This window comes from Cricetulus griseus, chromosome 7, assembly GCF_003668045.3.
Source record: "Cricetulus griseus strain 17A/GY chromosome 7, alternate assembly CriGri-PICRH-1.0, whole genome shotgun sequence".
In the NCBI taxonomy this organism is placed as follows: Eukaryota; Metazoa; Chordata; class Mammalia; order Rodentia; family Cricetidae; genus Cricetulus; species Cricetulus griseus.
Window position 1 is genome coordinate 111,507,776 of NC_048600.1, and position 18,943 is coordinate 111,526,718.

Genomic DNA, 18,943 nt, shown 5'->3' on the forward strand with positions numbered 1-18,943 from the left:
CAGCACCCTCTGTTAGCACTGCAATAAATGCTCAACCATGTTCCAGGCTTCTTTCTTTCTTTGTGGTTGGGATGAGCATTACTGTCTCCCATGCACTTCTGGGAGCAGCCATGCATTTGAGCTAAATATGGCACAGCCAGAGGGTATACTCCATGCTTAGGGGTGGGGAACGGGAAGAACTGTAAACAGGGTAACTGTCTGGTCCCCCTCCCTGTGTCACTGCCCAGTCCTGGCTTCTATGTCCAGTCCCTGGCACTAGAGAGTGCCTAGCAGGCCAGCTGGCTTCAGGGTTGTTTAAATGGTATCTGCAGAGGATATGGAATGGGCTGGCACAAGGGCTGTCCTTGGCTGTGCCTTGGGGTGTAGATGGGGTCAATGACCGAAGGCCTGTCACTTGTAGATCCAGACAGAATCAATCCTTGGCTGGCATCAGGTGCTCCACCCTGCCTGGCCTGGGTGGGAGGACAGGGTCAGGTTCCTGTCTGTGACCCCTGCAGCTGTTAGGATGATTCATGACCCAACCTGGGTGTCTGGCCTAACAAGGAGACTGTCCCCTTGGAATAAGGAAGGGGCACAAAGGAGGACTGAATCGAAAGAGGCCAGGACTATCTTAGCAGAAACCAGCATCCTGCTAATCCCAGAAGGGCACAGGGTTCATTCAGAGGGTTCTGCTTTAGGAAGACTAGAGATGCTGTTGGCAGGGTGGTTTGTCATTTCAAGCAGATGGGACCGAAGAGTAGACGCTGTGTGCCAGGTACCTGAAGCACCGAGCAAGACCTGCTGGCCCTGTAGGGGCAGGAGTGCTGACTGGGGGAGAAAAGTCAGGGCCCTGTACCCTCCGAATGCCAAAAGTGCACCATGTGCCCCTCCAGTGGCTGTGGCAGTACCCAGAATGAGCTCAGTACTCTTTGTCCTTCCCTGAGTCCACTGTCCCTGATGTGGTAGGAACATCCTGAACTGGCTGTGCTTGTTGGTCCCCAGATAAGCAACACACAGCCCCAGAGGCCACAGGGATGCCCGGATGTTCTGTTTGCTAAAAGCATTAGCTCTGCTCACCTCCCTTATCTCTGCTGCCATGGATGCTCAGGGCAGAGACCTGCTCATGGCCTCCCCGGGGCCACCAAGACAGAGGCCAGAACAGAGTGTCCCTTCTGGAGGAGGGAAGGGGCTTGGAGGATAAAGTTGGGATCCAGGCCTGGAGGAAGGGACGACATTATTAGGAAGGGGGGTGTTGTAAGGGGTGCCCCAAGAGAGGGAAGGAGGCCTGGGGGAAGGTGATGGGACTGCGAATATGGGCTGTGCAAACCTTGGGAAAGAAAGGGAATGGGACGCTGGGCAAAAGTGTCCGTGGGAGACTGGAGAGGAGCTGGGGCACCTGGCAGGGTCCCGGAACTGAGGTTGGGGGTGTAGGACCGCACGGGAAGGGGTGAGCAGGGGAAGGTATGGGTGGAGGGTGGAGGGTTGCTGAGCACAAATGCAGAGCAAGGGTGAAGCGGGAGCTATGTTCTAGAGGGTGCCCTCCACACCTCCCCAGCGAGCGTCTGTTTCTCCGGACACTAACAGAGATGGATGGGGTGACAGAGATGTAGTGGCCCCGGGCACCTCATCCCTCAGCCGCTGCCCCCGCAATGGAGGGGTCGGGGCGGGGCGGGGCAGTGGTAGATAAAGGGGTGGAGAGGCTAGTGGGGGATAGGAGGCCCCAACAGAAGAAGCATGAGCTGCGGCACTGACCCGAACCGCGCTGCAGGGATGGCCCCTGACTCGGACCCTGGCCGGGCAGCTGTCGCCTCCGCTTACCAGGGCTTCGAGCCTCGCGCCTACCTCCGCAACAACTATGCTCCTCCTCGTGGGGACCTGAGCAGCCCTGATGGCGTTGGGCCTTGGAAATTGCGCTGCATGGCACAGACCTTTGCCACAGGTGAGCACCGGAAACTGAGGCATGAGAGAACAGAAGGCGTGGGGATAAATGAAAGGGAGAGAGAAACAAGAAAGCACACTAGATGGGGACCAAGAAGCAGAACTGTAAGTGGCTAGCTTGTGTAATCAAGAGTGAGCAAGTTAGCCAGGCTCCGTGGTGGTGCGGGCCTATGGTCCCAGCTACTAGGAAAGCTTGAGCCCCTCCCTAACTTGGAGACCTGACTAGACAATTTAGATCCCTTTTCCTTTGAGGGGAGGGTATTTAGGATTGAGAGACAGGCGGGATGGGGTATAGGAAGAGACTGAAGGCTGAGGCCGAGGTTGGAGACTCCAGAGAGAAAGGGTAGGTGTCTCAGAATCTCCCCACTTGATAGTCACTAAAGCTAGTTTTTGAGTGGTGGAACCTGAGTTAGAGGAGCCCAGCTTCTCGCGAATGTAGGTAGCCCAGGATGGCCCCCAGTAGAACCTGATTTGTGTCGGTACTTGCTCCAGGCACTCACGCTACCCACGCTACCCGGAAGGGCTGGGAGAGCAAGGGAGGGCTGGCTGAGGCACGGACCACCTGGAACCCCCTTTCTCTGCTTCACCAGGTGAGGTGTCTGGACAGGTCCTCATTGACATTGGTTCAGGCCCCACCATATACCAGTTGCTCAGTGCCTGTGCCCACTTTGAGGACATCACCATGACAGATTTCTTGGAGGTCAACCGGCAGGAGCTGGGACTCTGGCTTCGAGAGGAACCAGGAGCCTTTGACTGGAGTGTGTATAGCCAGCAGGCATGCCTCATTGAGGGCAAGGGGTGAGCACAGCGTCCTGTGGAGTGGTGGGTGGTGGTGGAGGGTGGCAGAGGCCTGAGCCTGGGGTGATCCTGAGCCCTGCCTTGTGCCCCTGTACAGTGAGTCCTGGCAGGAGAAGGAACGCCAGCTACGAGCCAGGGTGAAGAGAGTCCTGCCCATAGATGTGCACCAGCCCCAGCCCCTGGGAACTTCCAGCCTGGCACCCCTGCCTGCTGATGCCTTGGTTTCTGCCTTCTGCCTGGAGGCTGTGAGCCCAGATCTCGCCAGCTTCCAGAGGGCTCTGCATCACATCACCACACTACTGAGGCCTGGGGGTCATCTCCTCCTCATCGGGGCCCTGGAGGAGTCGTGGTACCTTGCTGGGGAGGCCAGGCTGTCTGTGGTGCCAGTGTCAGAGGAGGAGGTGCGGGAGGCCCTGGTCCTTGGTGGTTATGAGGTACGAGACTTTCGTACCTATGTCATGCCTGCCCACCTCCGCACAGGTGTAGATGACGTCAAGAGCATCTTCTTTGCCTGGGCTCAGAAGATGGGGGTGCCGGTGTGAGGGCCCCATGCACCTGGTGTCCTGTACTTCCCAAGTTCCTTATTACCTGAAATGGCACCTAATAAAGAAACAGTCCCCTGCCATGTCAGTGCTGTTTGTGGTTCTCCTAGAAGTAGAGACTATGTAGAGGCCGCTGAGGTTTAGGAGGGGGCAACCATAGCTTTTCTTTTTTCCCTAGGAGCCTCCATGAAGGTTGCTTTCTGTACCACCCATTCTCCCCACCCCAGGAAGGCCAAGTTCAGGAGGGCACAAGCAGCAGCTGCTGCCTGCCGGGCACTTGTGTGGTTCTAGTGGCCAGTCATGATGCCTCAGCTCAGTAGCAGGTCCTGCCAGTTTGTCTCCAGGTGAAGTTCAGGGAGCCTGAGTAAGAAAAGTCAAAGCTGGAGAGCCAGGAGACTGAAGTGGATAGCAGGGAGGTGTTGAGGTCCAGACACAAATACAGGTTGGGAAACAAGAGCTGGTGCTAGCTCCCCACAACATCACACACACACACACACACACACACACACACACACACACACACACGGAGCTCTGCCCGTGTCCATGTCCCCCTTACTCCCATGTATCCAAGTAGAGATCTGCCACTGGCTAGCAACATCTCCTCCCCTCCAGCCTGTTTCATACGCAGAGAAGCAGAACCAGAGCGAGCGAGGTCAGGAATTGGTTTATTAAACACATCCTTTACTGTCCCCAGCCTTAAAATTATTCTTAGTATCAAAAAACAAAAATCCTAATAGGCTGCCAAAGTACCTGAGCTGGAGCCCTGGCATAGCTACCTCCCCACAAAGAGAGGACAGGGGTAGTGGCAGGGTCCAGCTGCAGACTGCCTTCCTGATGGACTGATTCAGGATTCAGGGGAGAGCAGGCTCCTCTATGGAGGGCAGTGACCACACTCAGACACAAGCTCCACACTCTCTTTCCCCTTTGCCTGACACCCCCGAAGTCCAGGCTGTGAGGAGGGGCTACAGCAGGGAACTGGAGTGGGAGGCACACCATGCCAAGGTAGAGAGGAGGCGGGAGGGGCACCTTTCCCCTTCCTCTCTCTGCCCTTCAGGGGCTAGTTCTGCAGGATGCTCTCAAGACATTCGGGGGTGGGGTGGGGGGACTGTGATTTGGAATGGAGCGCAAAAGGGCACAGGGCAGGCCTCCACATTCTCAGCACCTATCGGGTCAAATGCACATGCTGGCAGCTGGTTGGACTTGGGGTCTTAGGCAGACTTGTAGCTCAAATGACTGCTGGTGATGACTTGGTTCCCCCATTTCACCCCAGCCTCCTACCAGTGTAGCCCATGCATGCTCATCTCAGACACCCCCACTCACCTGCCTTCTGAACACACCATCTACTCTCTACACTATAAGTGAAGGCCCACAATGCCCCAGTCCTGCCAAACATAGCCCATTGGCTATCTGGTCATGTCAGCTCTTGGCTTGGTCCCTAACCCTCTATGTGTCAATGTGTCCATCCCCAACCAGAACAGCAGCCAGGGTTCTAACCCTGAGCCCCCTGGGGTCCTGGCCCTGAAGGCAAGAATGGCGGGTGCAGGAGGCAGTGTGGAAAGCCCTCCTTGGTACCAGCCCAGCAGCTCAGAGCTCAGTTCCTCAGACCACGGAGAAACTTGGGCAGCTGAAGAGCAGGCCTCCAGTGCCACCTAGTGGCTCCCTGACAAAAAGAGACCCCAAAGGGCCGTAGGTGTGGCATTTAGGGGTGAGCGGAGGTACTGGAGGTACTTGGGGTGGTACTATGGGGTGAGTGATGTGGGAAGAGGAGTAGCTGAGCAGACAGGAGCAGCACTTTTCTCCGTAGACCCCATAACCTGCTCCCAGTTCAGCCCCAGGCACAGGAGGGCTGCCTACTCACTATCCAGATGTGAGGAGGCCACCCCCAAGACAGGGGGTCTTGCCCTGTGAGAGCCAGCAAGGGGTGGGTGGCTATATGATTCCAAGCCCAAACCCGATATGTTCAAGTTCAAGAAGCTAAAAGGAAAAAGCGATCATCTCAAGGGGGAGAAAGGAGAAGCAGCAGGAACCAGGCAGAGCTACACCCTCCCAGGGTCTTTAGTCCAGCTTGAACTTGGCTTCAGACTCCTTCAGTAGGTACAGGCTGTCATCTTCCAGAAATCTGTGGGTGTAGAGATGACCCCATTGAGGCAGTCACCCAGTCCTCAGAACCTCCCAAGACAGTGGGGTGACAGCAGGCAAGCGGGAAGGCCAAGCGGGCACAGGGAGCCCCAGTCTGCTCTAGGAGCGGGTAAGGAAGGGTGCAGGAAGGAAATCCCGGGGTTGGGGGTGGCACTAACCTGAAAAAGAGGACATGGACTGGAATGGTGCTGATGTGCCAGATGGCATGGGCGTCCAGGACCCAGAAGAGGGGTGGGAAGTCGAGCAGCTCCAGCAGGGACAGCCCCTGCAGCAGCAGCACCACGGCCACACACTTGCGCGTGTGAGGCAGGCGCCGGTGGTTCCGTAGGCACCAGGCCAGCCACCAGGCCAGGTTCACCAGGCCTAGGGGCCAGAGACGGGGAGAGGGTCACTCACTGGACGTCCTCCTTGAGTCCAGCTCCCTCGTCCCAACCCCACCCACCCCAGCCTCCCGTCCCAGAATCCACCTCACGCCCACCACCCACCCGCAGCTCCGCAGCGCTGCGGCCTCACCTATAGCCACATTGGCCATCATGTTGTAGCTGTAGTCGAAGCGGACGAGGCTCAGGTAAGAGGTGTGTAGCAGCAGCATCAGCAGCAGTGTGGCTCCGAAGGCCCTGGCCACTGACGGGTGCTGCAGTCCCACGGTCCTGTCCAGCACCCACAGCAACTCCTCAGAGCTGTGGTCCTCCAACCATCTCCTCACCCAGGGGGCTGAGGGCTTGCTGAAGCCACTGTCCTCTCCCTGTCCCACCAAACCAACTGCTTCCCAGAAACCAAGGGCCACAACTCCTGGAGAAGCCCCGTCCCTCTATCCCTGGCATCCCCATGCAAGGCAGCCCTGCAGAAAGGCCTCGGCAGTCCCCGCTCGACCCACAGTCCCAAGGGCTCACCTGACACAGCACAGGTAAATAGAATGCAGGATGACAGCAGAGGCGCAGAAGTAGTCCATCTTCTGAGGGCAGGGAGAGCCCAAGAGGGCCGGGTGAGGGGAGCAGAGCATGGCACGGGTCGGGGCCCACAGAGGAGCCACAGGGATGAGGCAGGGAGGGGACAGAGTCTGGGTTTTCAGTCTGCAGGAGCCCCATCTTGCATTCCCTCTGCCTAAGGCTGTTTCCCTGCGTCCACATTATAAAATGTTTTAGAACGGCAGTGAGAAGGGCCAACCAAGGAATTCAAAATGTCATTTGGAGTGTGATAGACATGGATCACACTAGCTTGGGTGACCCCAGGAAAATGACTTCATCCTCTCCCAAGCTCAATGGCCTTATAGATCAGGAAACCAATGACAAAACTCTCCTGGCAAGACCCAGGTAAGGCTCCCTGGGCTGCCAGATTTGGGATGCCAGAAAGGGATGCAGGCTCTGCAAATGGCACTGCCTTCACTCGTGGAGCCTGCTCTGTCCTCTCCTGGGCTCCTCTGGGCCTGTCTCATGCAGGGGGCTGGGAGGCGCTCACCTCTGTGAGGTCAGTGTCCCTGGTATGGAAGACTGTGGACCAGAACCAAGCATTGAGGGACACCTGAGGAAGGAGACGTCAGTTAGCATGCAGCTCAAGGTGGAGGGGACCTGCAGGGCTCTGCTGGGGGAAAGAAAGTGTGCATCCTGTGCCCCAAGAACCGTCTGAACAAAGCCAGGCCTCACTCCTACCCAGTCAATCCCCACAGGAGGGTTTCCCACCACTCTACACTGCTACCCAAATCTCCCAGGCCGAAGAGCTGCAGCTTCCACAGGTTCTGGCCTGGCCAGGGAACCAGTCCTGGCAGAGCCAAGTTCCCAAATTACCTAATCTCTAAGACAACAGCCCCCAGGGCCCTGCCTCCTCCCCCACACTGCCAGGTGATGACAACCCCACCCCAGCCCAAGGGAGCCTGTGACCTCAGCTTCTGGGGGCGGGAATGAGGTGAGTGGGTGGGTGGGGGCTTGAGCTAGCTTGGGGTGTGTCCGGAGGATCCAGGGAGGGAGGTGAGGCAGATCCCACTGGAACCTAGCCTCTAAGGAAGACTGGCCAACTGAGCCCAGCTTCTTCCTGGCTGGACCAGCCTAACCCGCTGGGCCAGTAGCTGCTCTGGAGTCTTGGGAGGAGTAGGGACAGGGCTGAAGAAGCCCAGGGGAATGCTAGGGGCCCTCTTCCTGGAACAGCAGAGCCTGAGACTTGCAAATACACTGTCTTGTGGGAATCGGTGTTGGCATTTTCTTCAAGGCCTGTGTCCACAGCACAGGCCCAAGTTACTGAGAAAAGGGCTGGCTACTGTGGAGACAGGAACCAGAGGCTGAGAAGTCAGTCACAAAAGGTAGAGCAGTCCCTGGTCTGTGGTACTCAGAAGGTGGACAGAGATGTTTGCAGAACAGGCCTGTAGGAGCTGCTCGCTTAGGTATCACAACAAATGGCCAGGCAGGGGACACAGGTCAGGAAGTCAGTCTGTAGGGTCTCACAGCAGGAGGGCCAGACATGGCTGAGTTCCCACACATGCTAGGAGCAGAGGGTAACAGAGAGGGCAGGATGGAGGCAAGGCAGGGCTTGGAGCCAGGCAGGTTACTCTTGATGCTGGGCTGTCAGGCTGAGCCTCACTTTCTCTGCCAGACAGTCCCATACAAAGCCTTCTACTTATAGAGGGCTAACTGAAGAATGGCCTCTGCAGCCTTGACCAGGCTCTGAGGTGTGTCTCATGGTAGGTAGGCCACCTCTTCTAGCCCTTTCCTCAGAAGACTTGGGAGGCAGCTTTACTGTGGGTACCTGGCTGTGCCTCAGCCTGCTATGGAACCTGAGGAGGAGTCATAGTCTGTGTCCCAAGCCAGGTTTGGTCACTCATCCTCACCAAGCTGACTTCCCCGTGTGGCCACACTGAATAGATCACCTTTTTCTTCTTTCCACTATTCATGTGGCTTTTTTTTTTTTTTCCTGGTTTTTCAAGACAGGGTTTCTCTGTGGCTTTGGAGGCTGTCCTGGAACTAGCTCTTGTAGACCAGGCTGGTCTCGAACTCGCAGAGATCTGCCTGCCTCTGCCTCCCGAGTGCTGCGGTTAAAGGCATGTGCCACCAGTGCCCGGCCTCACGTGGCTTTTGGGATTGGCTTATTGAGGGTGAGTGGCCAAGCCTGCCTTGGGACACAGGCTGTGACCCCTAAGTTCAGAACACATTGGGCTGGAGAGAGGGCTCAGCAGTTAAGAGCACTGCCTGTTCTTCCAGAGGTCCTAAGTTCAATTCCCAGCAACCACATGGTGGCTCACAACCGCCTTGAATGAGATCTGGTGCCCTCTGCCTGCATGCAGGCAGAAGACCATATACATAATAAATAAATAAAATCTTTTTTTAAAAAAAGTTCAGAACACACCTAAGGCCTCCTCCTGAAATGGGACAGGCCTGAGTGGCCTTCATCTCCTCCCTCACAAGGCCTATGGTGAGCTGGGTCAGTGTGGGGGAGAGGGGTGACCCCGGGCTGGAGACAGGACCCAAGCAATCACAAGGACCAGGCAGGCCAGGTGCAGGGACATCTTAGGGAGGACAGTGGCCCTGGAACCAGTGTGGGAGGGAGGAGGGGAAGGCAGCAGGCACTGGCAGCCAGCCAGGCCTCCTTGTCACCCACAGCAGGAAGGGGGAGGTGACAAGAGGGTTGATCTAAGTGGCAGTTGGAACACTGGGAGCAGAGAGTGGAGGTGCACTGGGCCAGGCTGTACCCTACACACAGGTGTGGGCTGCTGCTTTTTTATTTTTTATCCGTTGCCTCCAAGGAGCCATGTACTTACTGAGTCCTGTCTGAAGCCTGGACTCTGAACCCCTGGGATGTCCCTCTCTTAAGGAGTGTCCCATGACTCAAAAAGGCACTGTCACTAAGAATGCAGGCCATGGAGCCAAACCTAGGGGCTTTAAGCTCTAGCCTTAGGCTAGAGCTGTGTGTCCTCAGGTAAGTTATTTACGCTCTGTCTCGGTTTCCAGCACTGCACATGCTTTTTACAGCTGCTGCCTGGTACACAGGTGTCCCTGGTACACAGGTGTCCCACGACCCTTGGCTTCCTTCATCACGTCCCCCAGGCTGACTCTCCACTTCCCTTCATCTGACCTCCAACTTCTCCTTCCTCAAGGTCAAACCACGGGGCTCCAGGGGCACCGGCTCCAGGGTGCAGACAGTTCAGCTATGGGAAAAGTCCCTCTTCACGCTCCCAAGCCACTGTCCCATGAGTACGGTCCACTGTCTCATCAGCATAGTCCTGCCATCCTTATGGTCCCAGCCAGTGCTGTTTCTCTTTAAGACCTTGTAGTCAGACACAAGCAGAGGACAGATGGGGGGCGGGGCGGGGGGGGGATGCACAACTGTTCCGCACTCCTTGTTTGCACTCAGTGTGGTGGGAGGGACCAGCAGGGTAGGTGAGAATTTTGTGTAAACACTTGAGAATGGGGAACTCAGGGCCAGGGTCGCAGTCCTGGCAGGGATGAAGAGACAGCAATGGAGGGAGGCAGGAGGCTGTTTCAAGTTTGCTGGCAGATACAAAAACAGACAAAAATATCAGCCATGAAACTGGTTGGATGCCAAGAGAGCCAGATCTGTCAGGAATTTGACCCCGGTGTTAAGCCCCAGTGCTCGGGGCTGTCATTGACACCATCATGGTGGGGACAAGTGGGTCTTTAAATAGCTTGGTGTCTCAGCAGTGGGGGAGGCAGAATGTTAAATATGATGTCTGCTGCCATCCTGCCCCCTCTCTGGGGCCATAGTCCAGCAGGGCAAGACTACTTCGGGTTCACTCTGAGGGGAGGCGGGGCTTCTTCCACCGCCAAAGAAGGATTCCTGAGCTGGTGAGATGGTTTGGATGAAGGCACCTGTGTAAAGCCCGATGACCAGAGTTCAAATCCCAGGACCTACACAGTAAGGGTGTATCAATTCTTCTGAGTTGCTGTATGACTCCCAGATCGAGCCACAGCATGTGCCCAGGCATACAAGTAAATAAATAAATGTTTTTAAAAGTTTTTTTTCATTTCTTATCACTGTCTGATTCACTGGCTTTTGACTGACAGTGGGGAAGTCCTTCCTGAACTCTAGCCATCACTCTGCTACAGTTTCAGCCTATCTCTTCTCTTGCCATTTCCTTTGACATCATTGGAAATGATGTTCCAATCGGTCCCTGCCATTTCATCTACACCCGAGAGTCTTCCCCTGCTAGATAAAGGTGGGGAATTGGTTTGGCCTCCTAGCTTTGGCAGAGGGTCAGGCTCCCTACTTCATGAAGTCAAAGGGCTACAGTATACAGGACTCTGGCAGGCTCCCCAGCCCTTCCTGGTACCTCCCCAGGGTCTAAATAGCAAGGCAGGGGCAGCCTTCTTGTGCTGAAGTTTCACAGGCTCCACTGAGGGACAGAGGTATCAGAGAAAAGACACCCCTGACCCTCCCATCCACACCCCAGCACAAATGAGGGCCACACTTGTTCCAGAAGACCCGGCCCAGGACAAAGTCCGCCGCCACACCCTCCAGGTAGAAACACAAGGCTCAATAGCAAGTATGAAATCCAAACTAGAAAAGTGTGCTGGTGCCTGCCTACCACAGCAACGTCAGCCATTCGAGGCAGGAAGAGTGAACACTGAAGGCCAACCTGGGCTATACAGTGAGACCCTGAGTCAGCGAAGCAAAACCTAAATTATCCAACCAGAGTGGCCCCTGTGTTCCTGGAAGACCTCATAAAGGCATAAAGGGGCCCCAAGGGCCTTGGCATCTGTTCCCTACCAGAGTACCTGTGCCCTGCTTCCAGATCTTAGGTCCCGCTGACCTTTCCCACATGCATCCAATCCTGGTTTCCAGGCTGAATGGGCTAGACACAGGCTTTGCTCTGTGGTTCTGGGCTACACAAATGCAAAACCTGGTTCTTGCTCAGCCAGTGTTTATTCCAGCAACCACTCAGACCCTGGAGCCCAGTGATGCAGTGCCAGAGGCTAGCCCTGGAGCCCAGTGGTGCAGTGCCAGAGGCTAGCCTGGTCTTCTCTACTTGCTGACTTGTTAGCTGTTAGCTGAGGCCAAAGTCCTGTGTGCCCAAGTCTTACTCAAAAAACATAGTACATGATGAGGATCCCACGAGGAAATGTTGTTGAATGCTGAGGGTAAGCCTAGTAGCACATGCAAATGGTCTCCTTCATAGCGTTTGCTGTTCTAGAGCTTACTATGTAGTTAAGGATCACCTTGGACTCATGTTGCATCCAGATATAACTACTGTTTTCAAATTTTAAAAGAAACTGCTTTGTTTTGTTTTTGTTTGAGACAGGGAGTCTCTGTGTAGCCCTGGCTGTCCTGGAACTCACTCTGTAGACCAGGCTGGCCTCAAATTCAGATCTGCCTGCCTCTGCCTCCTGAATGCTAGGACTAAAGGCCACCATGTCCTGCAAAAAAATTAATATAGGGTCTCAAATATATAGCCTATGGTGACATCAAACTTAAAGTCCTGCTTCAGCCTCCTAAGTACTAGAATTACAAGCATGGCCACTCTGCCCAACTGTCTGTCCCAAACACACAGCCTCTCTCTCTCTCTCTCTCTCTCTCTCTCTCTCTCTCTCTCTCTCTCTCTCTCTCTCTCTCTCTCTCTCCTTCCTTCCTTCCTTTCTTTTTGCAGTCATTGCTACCATTGAAGAGAGCACATACCAGGTCTACCTCCTCCTTCCATGTCCATCTCCCTCCCACAGCAGGCTCTTCCTGTACATCTCAGCACACCTGTGCTATCAGCTATGGTCAGAGTCCTCCAGCCACTAGATCCAGGAGCCACTTCTGTCTCTGTGGCAATTGGCTTTTCTGGCCTACAGATGCCCCTTACTCTTTGCCGTCTTTACACTTTCTGTTTTCTGTCTAGGAGATTGCCCTGCTCTCTTCATGCTTACTAGGCATTTCCAATCCTCATGGCTGTCTCATATCCCAGGAAGCCTTCCCTTGTTGCCCACCCTGTAGGGCCCCGCCCATCACATGCCCCACAGCTCCTCCCCTCTTCTGTGTTTCTTCGAGGCTGTACTTTGACATCCAATTGTGTGACTGTGAGACTTGTATGAGAGGGCAAAGACCTGTGTGTTTTTACGTTTGGGGGCCTCCAGCATCCAGTAAAGTGCTTGGTGTGCAGCAGGTGGCCAATGCACACAGATGGAGGTTCTTATGACAGGAAGGAGTGATGGGGATTTCCTCCTTAAGGCCTGTCAGAGAAGTCCCACCCCCAGACATCCCCCCTCACTGTCACAGTGTCCTCTCCACATTTCTCCAATGACCCCAGGTCTGGATTCTAGTTCCTCAGACCCATCAGACCGGTGAGGCTGAGATCCTTTTCCTGCTCATGTGGACTCACCTGAGTTCTCCAGGGATAGACCTGCACTAGGCTAAGCTCTAATAGGACCTCTGGGTCAGAACAAAAGACACGTCAATCCTCCAGGGAGGTCTTGAAGAGACCAGCGGTTCCAGCATGGTCCCTACAGCCCACTTCCCGTCCACGTTAGCAACCTGCCCGTTGAGTTTCTTCACTTAGTTTCGTGTCCTCACTTAGGACAAGAATGTGTATCCACCCTCCTTCCCAAGAAGACTGTCCCGGTCAGAAGGAAGGGAGGTCCAGCTCCTTCCATTTCCACTGGGCCTGACTACCATATATATTAGCCCTGGAAAAGAGAGAAGCTGGTTCCTAGAAGCCCATCACTGGGGATGGAAGAGCTCCTCTGTGCAGAGCAGGGTGCGTAGAGCATCCTGCTAGGCTACCTACCCAAGCGAAGGCCATGCAGGTATGGTACATGGGGGAGGAGGCTGGCACAGAGGCACGGTAGCGGCAGAGCATCACCAGGCTGGCCAGGCCATTGAGGAGGGAGGCCACGGCAGAAGCTGGCTCTTGGATGAACAGGAACCGGGAGAAGGGCCACTGGAAAAGGAGCACAGGGAGGAGGCCTGAGGGGAGGCAGCCCCTAACTGGCTTGGTCAACCTTTCCTTGGCCGCTGCATCAACAGGTCTCCAGGAAAGCCTTATATTCTCTCAAGTCAATGAGAGTCTCTCCGGAAGTGCCTGGCTAAGATTAGAGTCTTTCCCTGGTAGGCAGGCACTGCAATGGAAGCCTGACTCTGGGGACAGCAGACAGGCCAGGTGAAACCATACAGACCTGCCATCCAGATCCAGGTCCCATCCCTCCTCAACTACATCCCATAGTCCTCTGAGTGCCTGATTACTTTGTGCTAACAGGTCAAAATGAGATAATGTTGGGCCAAAAGGCACAAAGAAGAGGGTCAATGTGAGGGGTATTTCTGATGATCTGGACTCCCATTGGAGAAGCTACGGGAAAAACACCTTAGTAGGGGCCAGTGGATATCTCAGTCAACCCTGAGAAGCTCAGAACTACTGGGAGGGAACACAAACCTTTTTGTTTGTGTGGTTTTTTTTTCTTTTTTTTTTTTTTTGGAAAGAGGGTCTCACTTGGCTACATAGACCAGGTGGGCCTCAAATTCAAGAAATCCACCTGCCTCTGCCTCCCAAGTGCTGGTATTAAAGGTGTGAACATCACACTTGGCTTGAGATACAGGCATTATTATTCCAAATCCAGAAGCAGGGCACCCTGGCACCATTGGAAAAGCAAGAGATTCTGAGACAAGCACCTGTCCCATTATTCCCTCCCTGTGACTCCCTACCACAGGCTGCTGGACAGCATGGGCCAACTGGGGGCTGAAGGCCACCACCACATACCTTTCCTGACTTTCCAACTCACCTTGCCATGGAACTGAGGCACTCTATGACCCTCCTGAAGGTAGAGGCCCACAGTGATCCACATGCACTCATACTTGCAGTCATCCCGACAAGTCCAGCCTGAAACAGACAGACAGGACTACAGATGTCTTAGCTTAGGGAGGCATACGCAGCCTGATGAAGCCCAGGCATGAATGGAGAGAACCAGAGGCGATCCCAAAATCTGGAGAGAACCAGAGATCTCAAAATCTTACACACACACACACACACACACACACACACACACACACACACACACACACACGGGGTGGGGGGGGCAGATTTTTTAGCAGTGAGAGCAAAGTGAATAGTTTCTTCTCCCTTTACCCAAGATGGAGCTCCTGGCATCTGACAGGCCCGTCTATGGGGACCTGGGTTTATATACCTCCATTCTGAATCCAGGGTGGAGTCCTTGGCGTCTCCCAACCTCCTATGAAAATAAAGCTCAGCCCCTTCACCCCGGATCCTCAGATTCCAAGCTGCCTTTACTACCTTATTGCCACTACTTATGTTCCCTGCTCTCTGGGTAAACCAAGCTGCTACGTGTACCCAAATCCTCCCAGGGCCTCCAAGCTCTGTTCCCTCTTTCTGGAACGGAAAGGGTAGTAATGAGGATGAGCTGCGGTCAAACAGGTCAGAACTGGAAATTCTGCTCTACCACTTTTTAGACTGTGTAACCTTGGGCAAGGTACTCAATCTCTCTGAGTGTTCCCATCTGTAAAATGGATTAGGGACACTATCCCAATGGGTGGTGGTGAAAGTCAATTGAGCTGTGGTGATGCCTGTCAAGTGTGGGTCTCAGTATGTTGGTTCGCATCCATTCCCTCTTCATGGTGATCCCTGCCTCCACCCCTTGAAGCGGACTCCTTTCCTTCCTGTTCCAAATGCATGAAGTGCTTACTGTATGGGTCTGTTAGGGCTCCAACCATTCTGTCTTTGTGAAGGCTAATATTCATTCACCGGCTTGGGCACTATAAACCCAAAAGGGCTCGCTCCTGGTCGGCCTCCTGTTATTTCAGGTCTTGTACGCCGTGTTCAACAAGTAGAGGTCTGAATAAATACGATCAAGCCTCTGGAAAGCTAGGACGGGCTGTTGAGACCCCACACATACTCAAGAGGTTCCATACATTAACACTGATGAGCGAACCCATGGGGAAACTGAGGTTCCGCGACTGCAGAACAGCAGGGACAGTGGGCGGGGCTAAACCCGATGGGCGGTGCTTATCCCTGGAGGGTGGGGCTTACCAGCTAGGCTCATGTAGATTGGCTGGAGGGAGCGGAAGTGCTTCAGTGCGTCCCCCGAACAGTTCCGTTCTTCGCACCGGAGCACGCAGTCGCGGTACACTGGCTCGCGGTCGCCCTGGGAGCCCCACGCGAGCCCCACTGTCACGGTTAGCAGCAGCAGCCGCGCCGTCCGCTCGGCCATCCTGTCACTCTGTCTGGCCGCCGAGGGAGGAGCGCGAAGTCTCACTTCCGTAACAACCGGAAGTATCTGTGTTCATGTTGCACTCTCCGCTGACGCCCGCCCACTTTAAATAAAAGTTCCCGGATTTTAGTGGGCGGGGATCCCCGCCTCTAATCCGCTACACACACCTACTCTAAAACAGCATTCCATGGGTGGTGTGTATTCGGGAGCAAGTTAGTGTATTTTCTTCCTTCTGTCTCCACGGTCTCTGTTCCAAGCGGGCCCCTCATGTCATCAGCCCTCTTAGATTCCAATTCCAAATGTTCTGGGCTCTCCATTTCTATTTTTTGTGCCATCACCTTGATTAAAGACGTTGCCGTTAAGGTAGCGCAGAACTTATTAACAGGTGTCCTTGTCCCTACTTTGGTCCCCTCCAGTAGGCATTTCTGTCCTAGTTAACTTTATGACTGTGATAAAGACCAAGACAAAAAGCAACTTGGGAAGGAAAGCGTTTATTTGTTACGAAGGAGTACTGCTTTCTGGCTGCTTAGTCTCTTACAGCACCCAGTAGCACTTGCCCAGGCTTGGCACCGCCCACCGTGCCATATCAATTCTTAATCAAGCGAGTGTCCCCCACAGGCTTGTCTACAGGCCAGTCTGATGGAGGCATTTATTTTCTCAACTGAGATTCCCTTTTCCCAGATGACCCTAACTTGTGTCAAGCTGACAAAGCAAACAAAAAAAAACCTCAAAAACAAACTAATCACAACTCCATTTTCTAAAATTCCAGTTTGACCCATCACTTTCTTTCTTGTGTGACTGGGCCTGCTGGTCTCCACTGCGTGCATCACTCCAGGTCCACTCCAAAGGTCCATGTCTCTGGAGCCTCTTGCCCTTGTCTGGTTTATATCATATCATTGGTCCTTTTGCTTTTGCTTGTTTATCCGTTATCAATTAAAGGCCACCTGTTTCGGGTGATTGTTAACATGGGTAGGATAATATACAGTGGCATGTTTTTCCTTTGAGGCATGGAGACCTTACCTGTCGTATTCACCTTTGGCACTGAAGTAGAAGTTGGGCTTCATGAGAGAGCCTTTTCCCTTTTTTTAAGTGAATGTACAACATAAAACTGTTTGGATGAGCCAGCCAAGTGCCCGGCTCAGTGAGTGAAGGTATTTGATTGACAATCTTGGTAACCTGGGTTGAATCCTCAGCACTCACATAAAGGTGGGAGTTGAGAACCAACTCCATAAAGTTGTCCTCTTGACTTCCATGTGTGTGCTGTAGCACACACGCACGCGCATGTGCGCACAGACACACACACACACACACACACACACACACACACACACACACGCATGCACAACAACAATAATAAATAATTTCTCAGGGGCTGGAGGGATGGCCCAAAAGTTAAGCATGAGTACTGCTCTTGCAGAGGACAGGAGCTCAGTTCCCAGCATCCACATGTGGCAGCTCACACCACTTGCAACTCTAGCTTCAGGGAATCTGACAACCTTTTCTGGCCTCTGTAGGCACTGCGCTTACATGCACATACCCTGATACAGATACTTGGGAATTGGATGCTTGCTTTAGTGATCCCCATAACTCTGCCCCACCAACAGTGCCCAAATCTCACTGTAGTTTTGAAGTCATGTAACTAAATACTGCCCTCCATCCTTCTTTTCATTCATGGTCTTTCTTCCTTTATAGGCTGAAAAGGGAACTGGGGTTGGAGGGTAGGATTTAAAGGTGATGAAGGGGAGGTGTGGAATTCGCAAGAGGTATCATGGGGTTACCTTCATTCACCCAGCAAACTGCTCAGGGGTGCATCATTCACCCTGCATTTTCTGTGAGTGGCACTTCTTCCATTTAAGATAACATAAATAGTGTCCTTGAAGTTGACCAACCAGTTGATAGGGATGAAGAAATTATTACTTTTTGTGGAGATAACGTTTCAATGTATAGCCCAGGTGGCCTCCAAATTGGGATCTTCCTGCCTCTGACTCCTAAATGCTGGGAGCATTGGCATGTGCCTCCTCAGTTCACTCAGGCCAGGTGTGGTCACACACACCTAAGTCCCAGCACTCAAAGGGCAGAGGCAAGTGGATCGCTTTCAGTCCTAGGCCAGCCAGGGTTACTTGGGGAGACCTTTTCTCAAAACAAACAAAAACATAAAGACAAACACACACACACACACACACACACACACACACACACACACACACACACCCTCCAAAACGAACAAGAATAAACAATGACAAAGCAAGCTTTGTGATCCCTAGTAGCTGATGGAGAACACAGTCAAATCCTAATATTACTTTGGGTCTGATATCCAGACCTTTAACAATACACTTATTATTATTATTATTATTATTATTATTATTATTATTAATTATTAGTATTCTGAGGGTGTATCTTTTACAACAATCCCGATGTGAAGATGGGGCATTAGGAAGAGAGAGGATGAAATCCTGACAAGGAAAGAGAAAAGTTTCTCCAGTTGAGTAAACTAGGTGGAGACAGGACTCCTTTAAAACTTTTGGTTTCTGTCCACAGTGGTGGTGAAAGCCTGAGTTCCATGACAGCTAGGGCTACAAAGAGAAATTTTCTCTCAAAAACCAAACCAAACCTTTAGTTTCCTTTTTTTTTTTCCTTCTCTGGGGTTAGAATCTAGAGCTTGCAGCTAGGTGTGGTAGCACACACCTACAATTCCAGCACCAGGGAATGGGAAGGGGCTAGGAGGGTTAGGAGTTGGAAGCCTGCCTCAATTAATAGAGAGGTCAGGGATAGCCTGGGCTAAATGACATTTTGTAAAATAATTTTTATTTAACTTTACTTTATGTGCATTGATGTAAAGGTGTCAGATCCCCTGGAACTGGAGTTACAGACAGTTGTGAGCTGTCATGTGGGTGCTGGGAATCGAACCCCGGGTCCATCTGGAAGAGCAGTCAGTGTTCTTAACTGCTGAGCCATCTCTCCAGCCCAACCAACCTGTTTTTCTTTTATTTTTTAAATGAATTTAAAGTCTTCTAGGGCCCGGCGTTGATGGTGCACGCCTTTAATCCCAGCACTCGGGAGGCAGAGGCAGGAGGATCTCTGTGAGTTCGAGGCCAGCCTGGTTTACAGAGTGAGTGCCAGGATAGGCTCCAAAGCTACACAGAGAAACCCTGCCTCGAAAAACCAAAAAACCAAAAACCAAAAACCAAAACAAAACAAAACAAAGGCTGCTAGGCAGTCACTCTAGTACTGAACTACATTTCTTGCCTCCTCGGTTGCTATTCTGTACAAGACTTTAAAATGTGGTAAATTCCACATTAAATATAATTCATAAATAACACAGTTGAATTGCTCTTAATAATTGAAATATTGTAATATTTATATACATTCAATAAAATATTATTGCTTAGTCCATGCAATGGCACATGC

The 18,943-nt window shown here is 52.9% G+C and overlaps 2 protein-coding genes across 2 annotated transcripts; one reads left to right on the plus strand and one right to left on the minus strand.

Moving 5' to 3' along the window:
- Positions 1-1,713: 1,713 nt before the first annotated feature.
- Positions 1,714-3,257, plus strand: Pnmt (phenylethanolamine N-methyltransferase). Its single transcript, XM_027424149.2, has 3 exons — positions 1,714-1,918; positions 2,508-2,715; positions 2,813-3,257. The coding sequence occupies exons 1-3, from the start codon at positions 1,714-1,716 to the stop codon at positions 3,255-3,257; spliced, it is 858 nt and encodes a 285-aa protein (XP_027279950.1).
- A 1,843-nt stretch (positions 3,258-5,100) lies between these two features.
- Positions 5,101-15,623, minus strand: Pgap3 (post-GPI attachment to proteins phospholipase 3). Its single transcript, NM_001246713.1, is given in 8 exon segments — positions 5,101-5,376; positions 5,555-5,759; positions 5,910-6,046; positions 6,290-6,351; positions 6,855-6,917; positions 13,105-13,257; positions 14,093-14,190; positions 15,355-15,623. Coding segments are annotated over 8 exon segments (963 nt in total). The 5' UTR covers positions 15,536-15,623; the 3' UTR covers positions 5,101-5,312.
- Between the last annotated feature and the right edge of the window lie 3,320 nt (positions 15,624-18,943).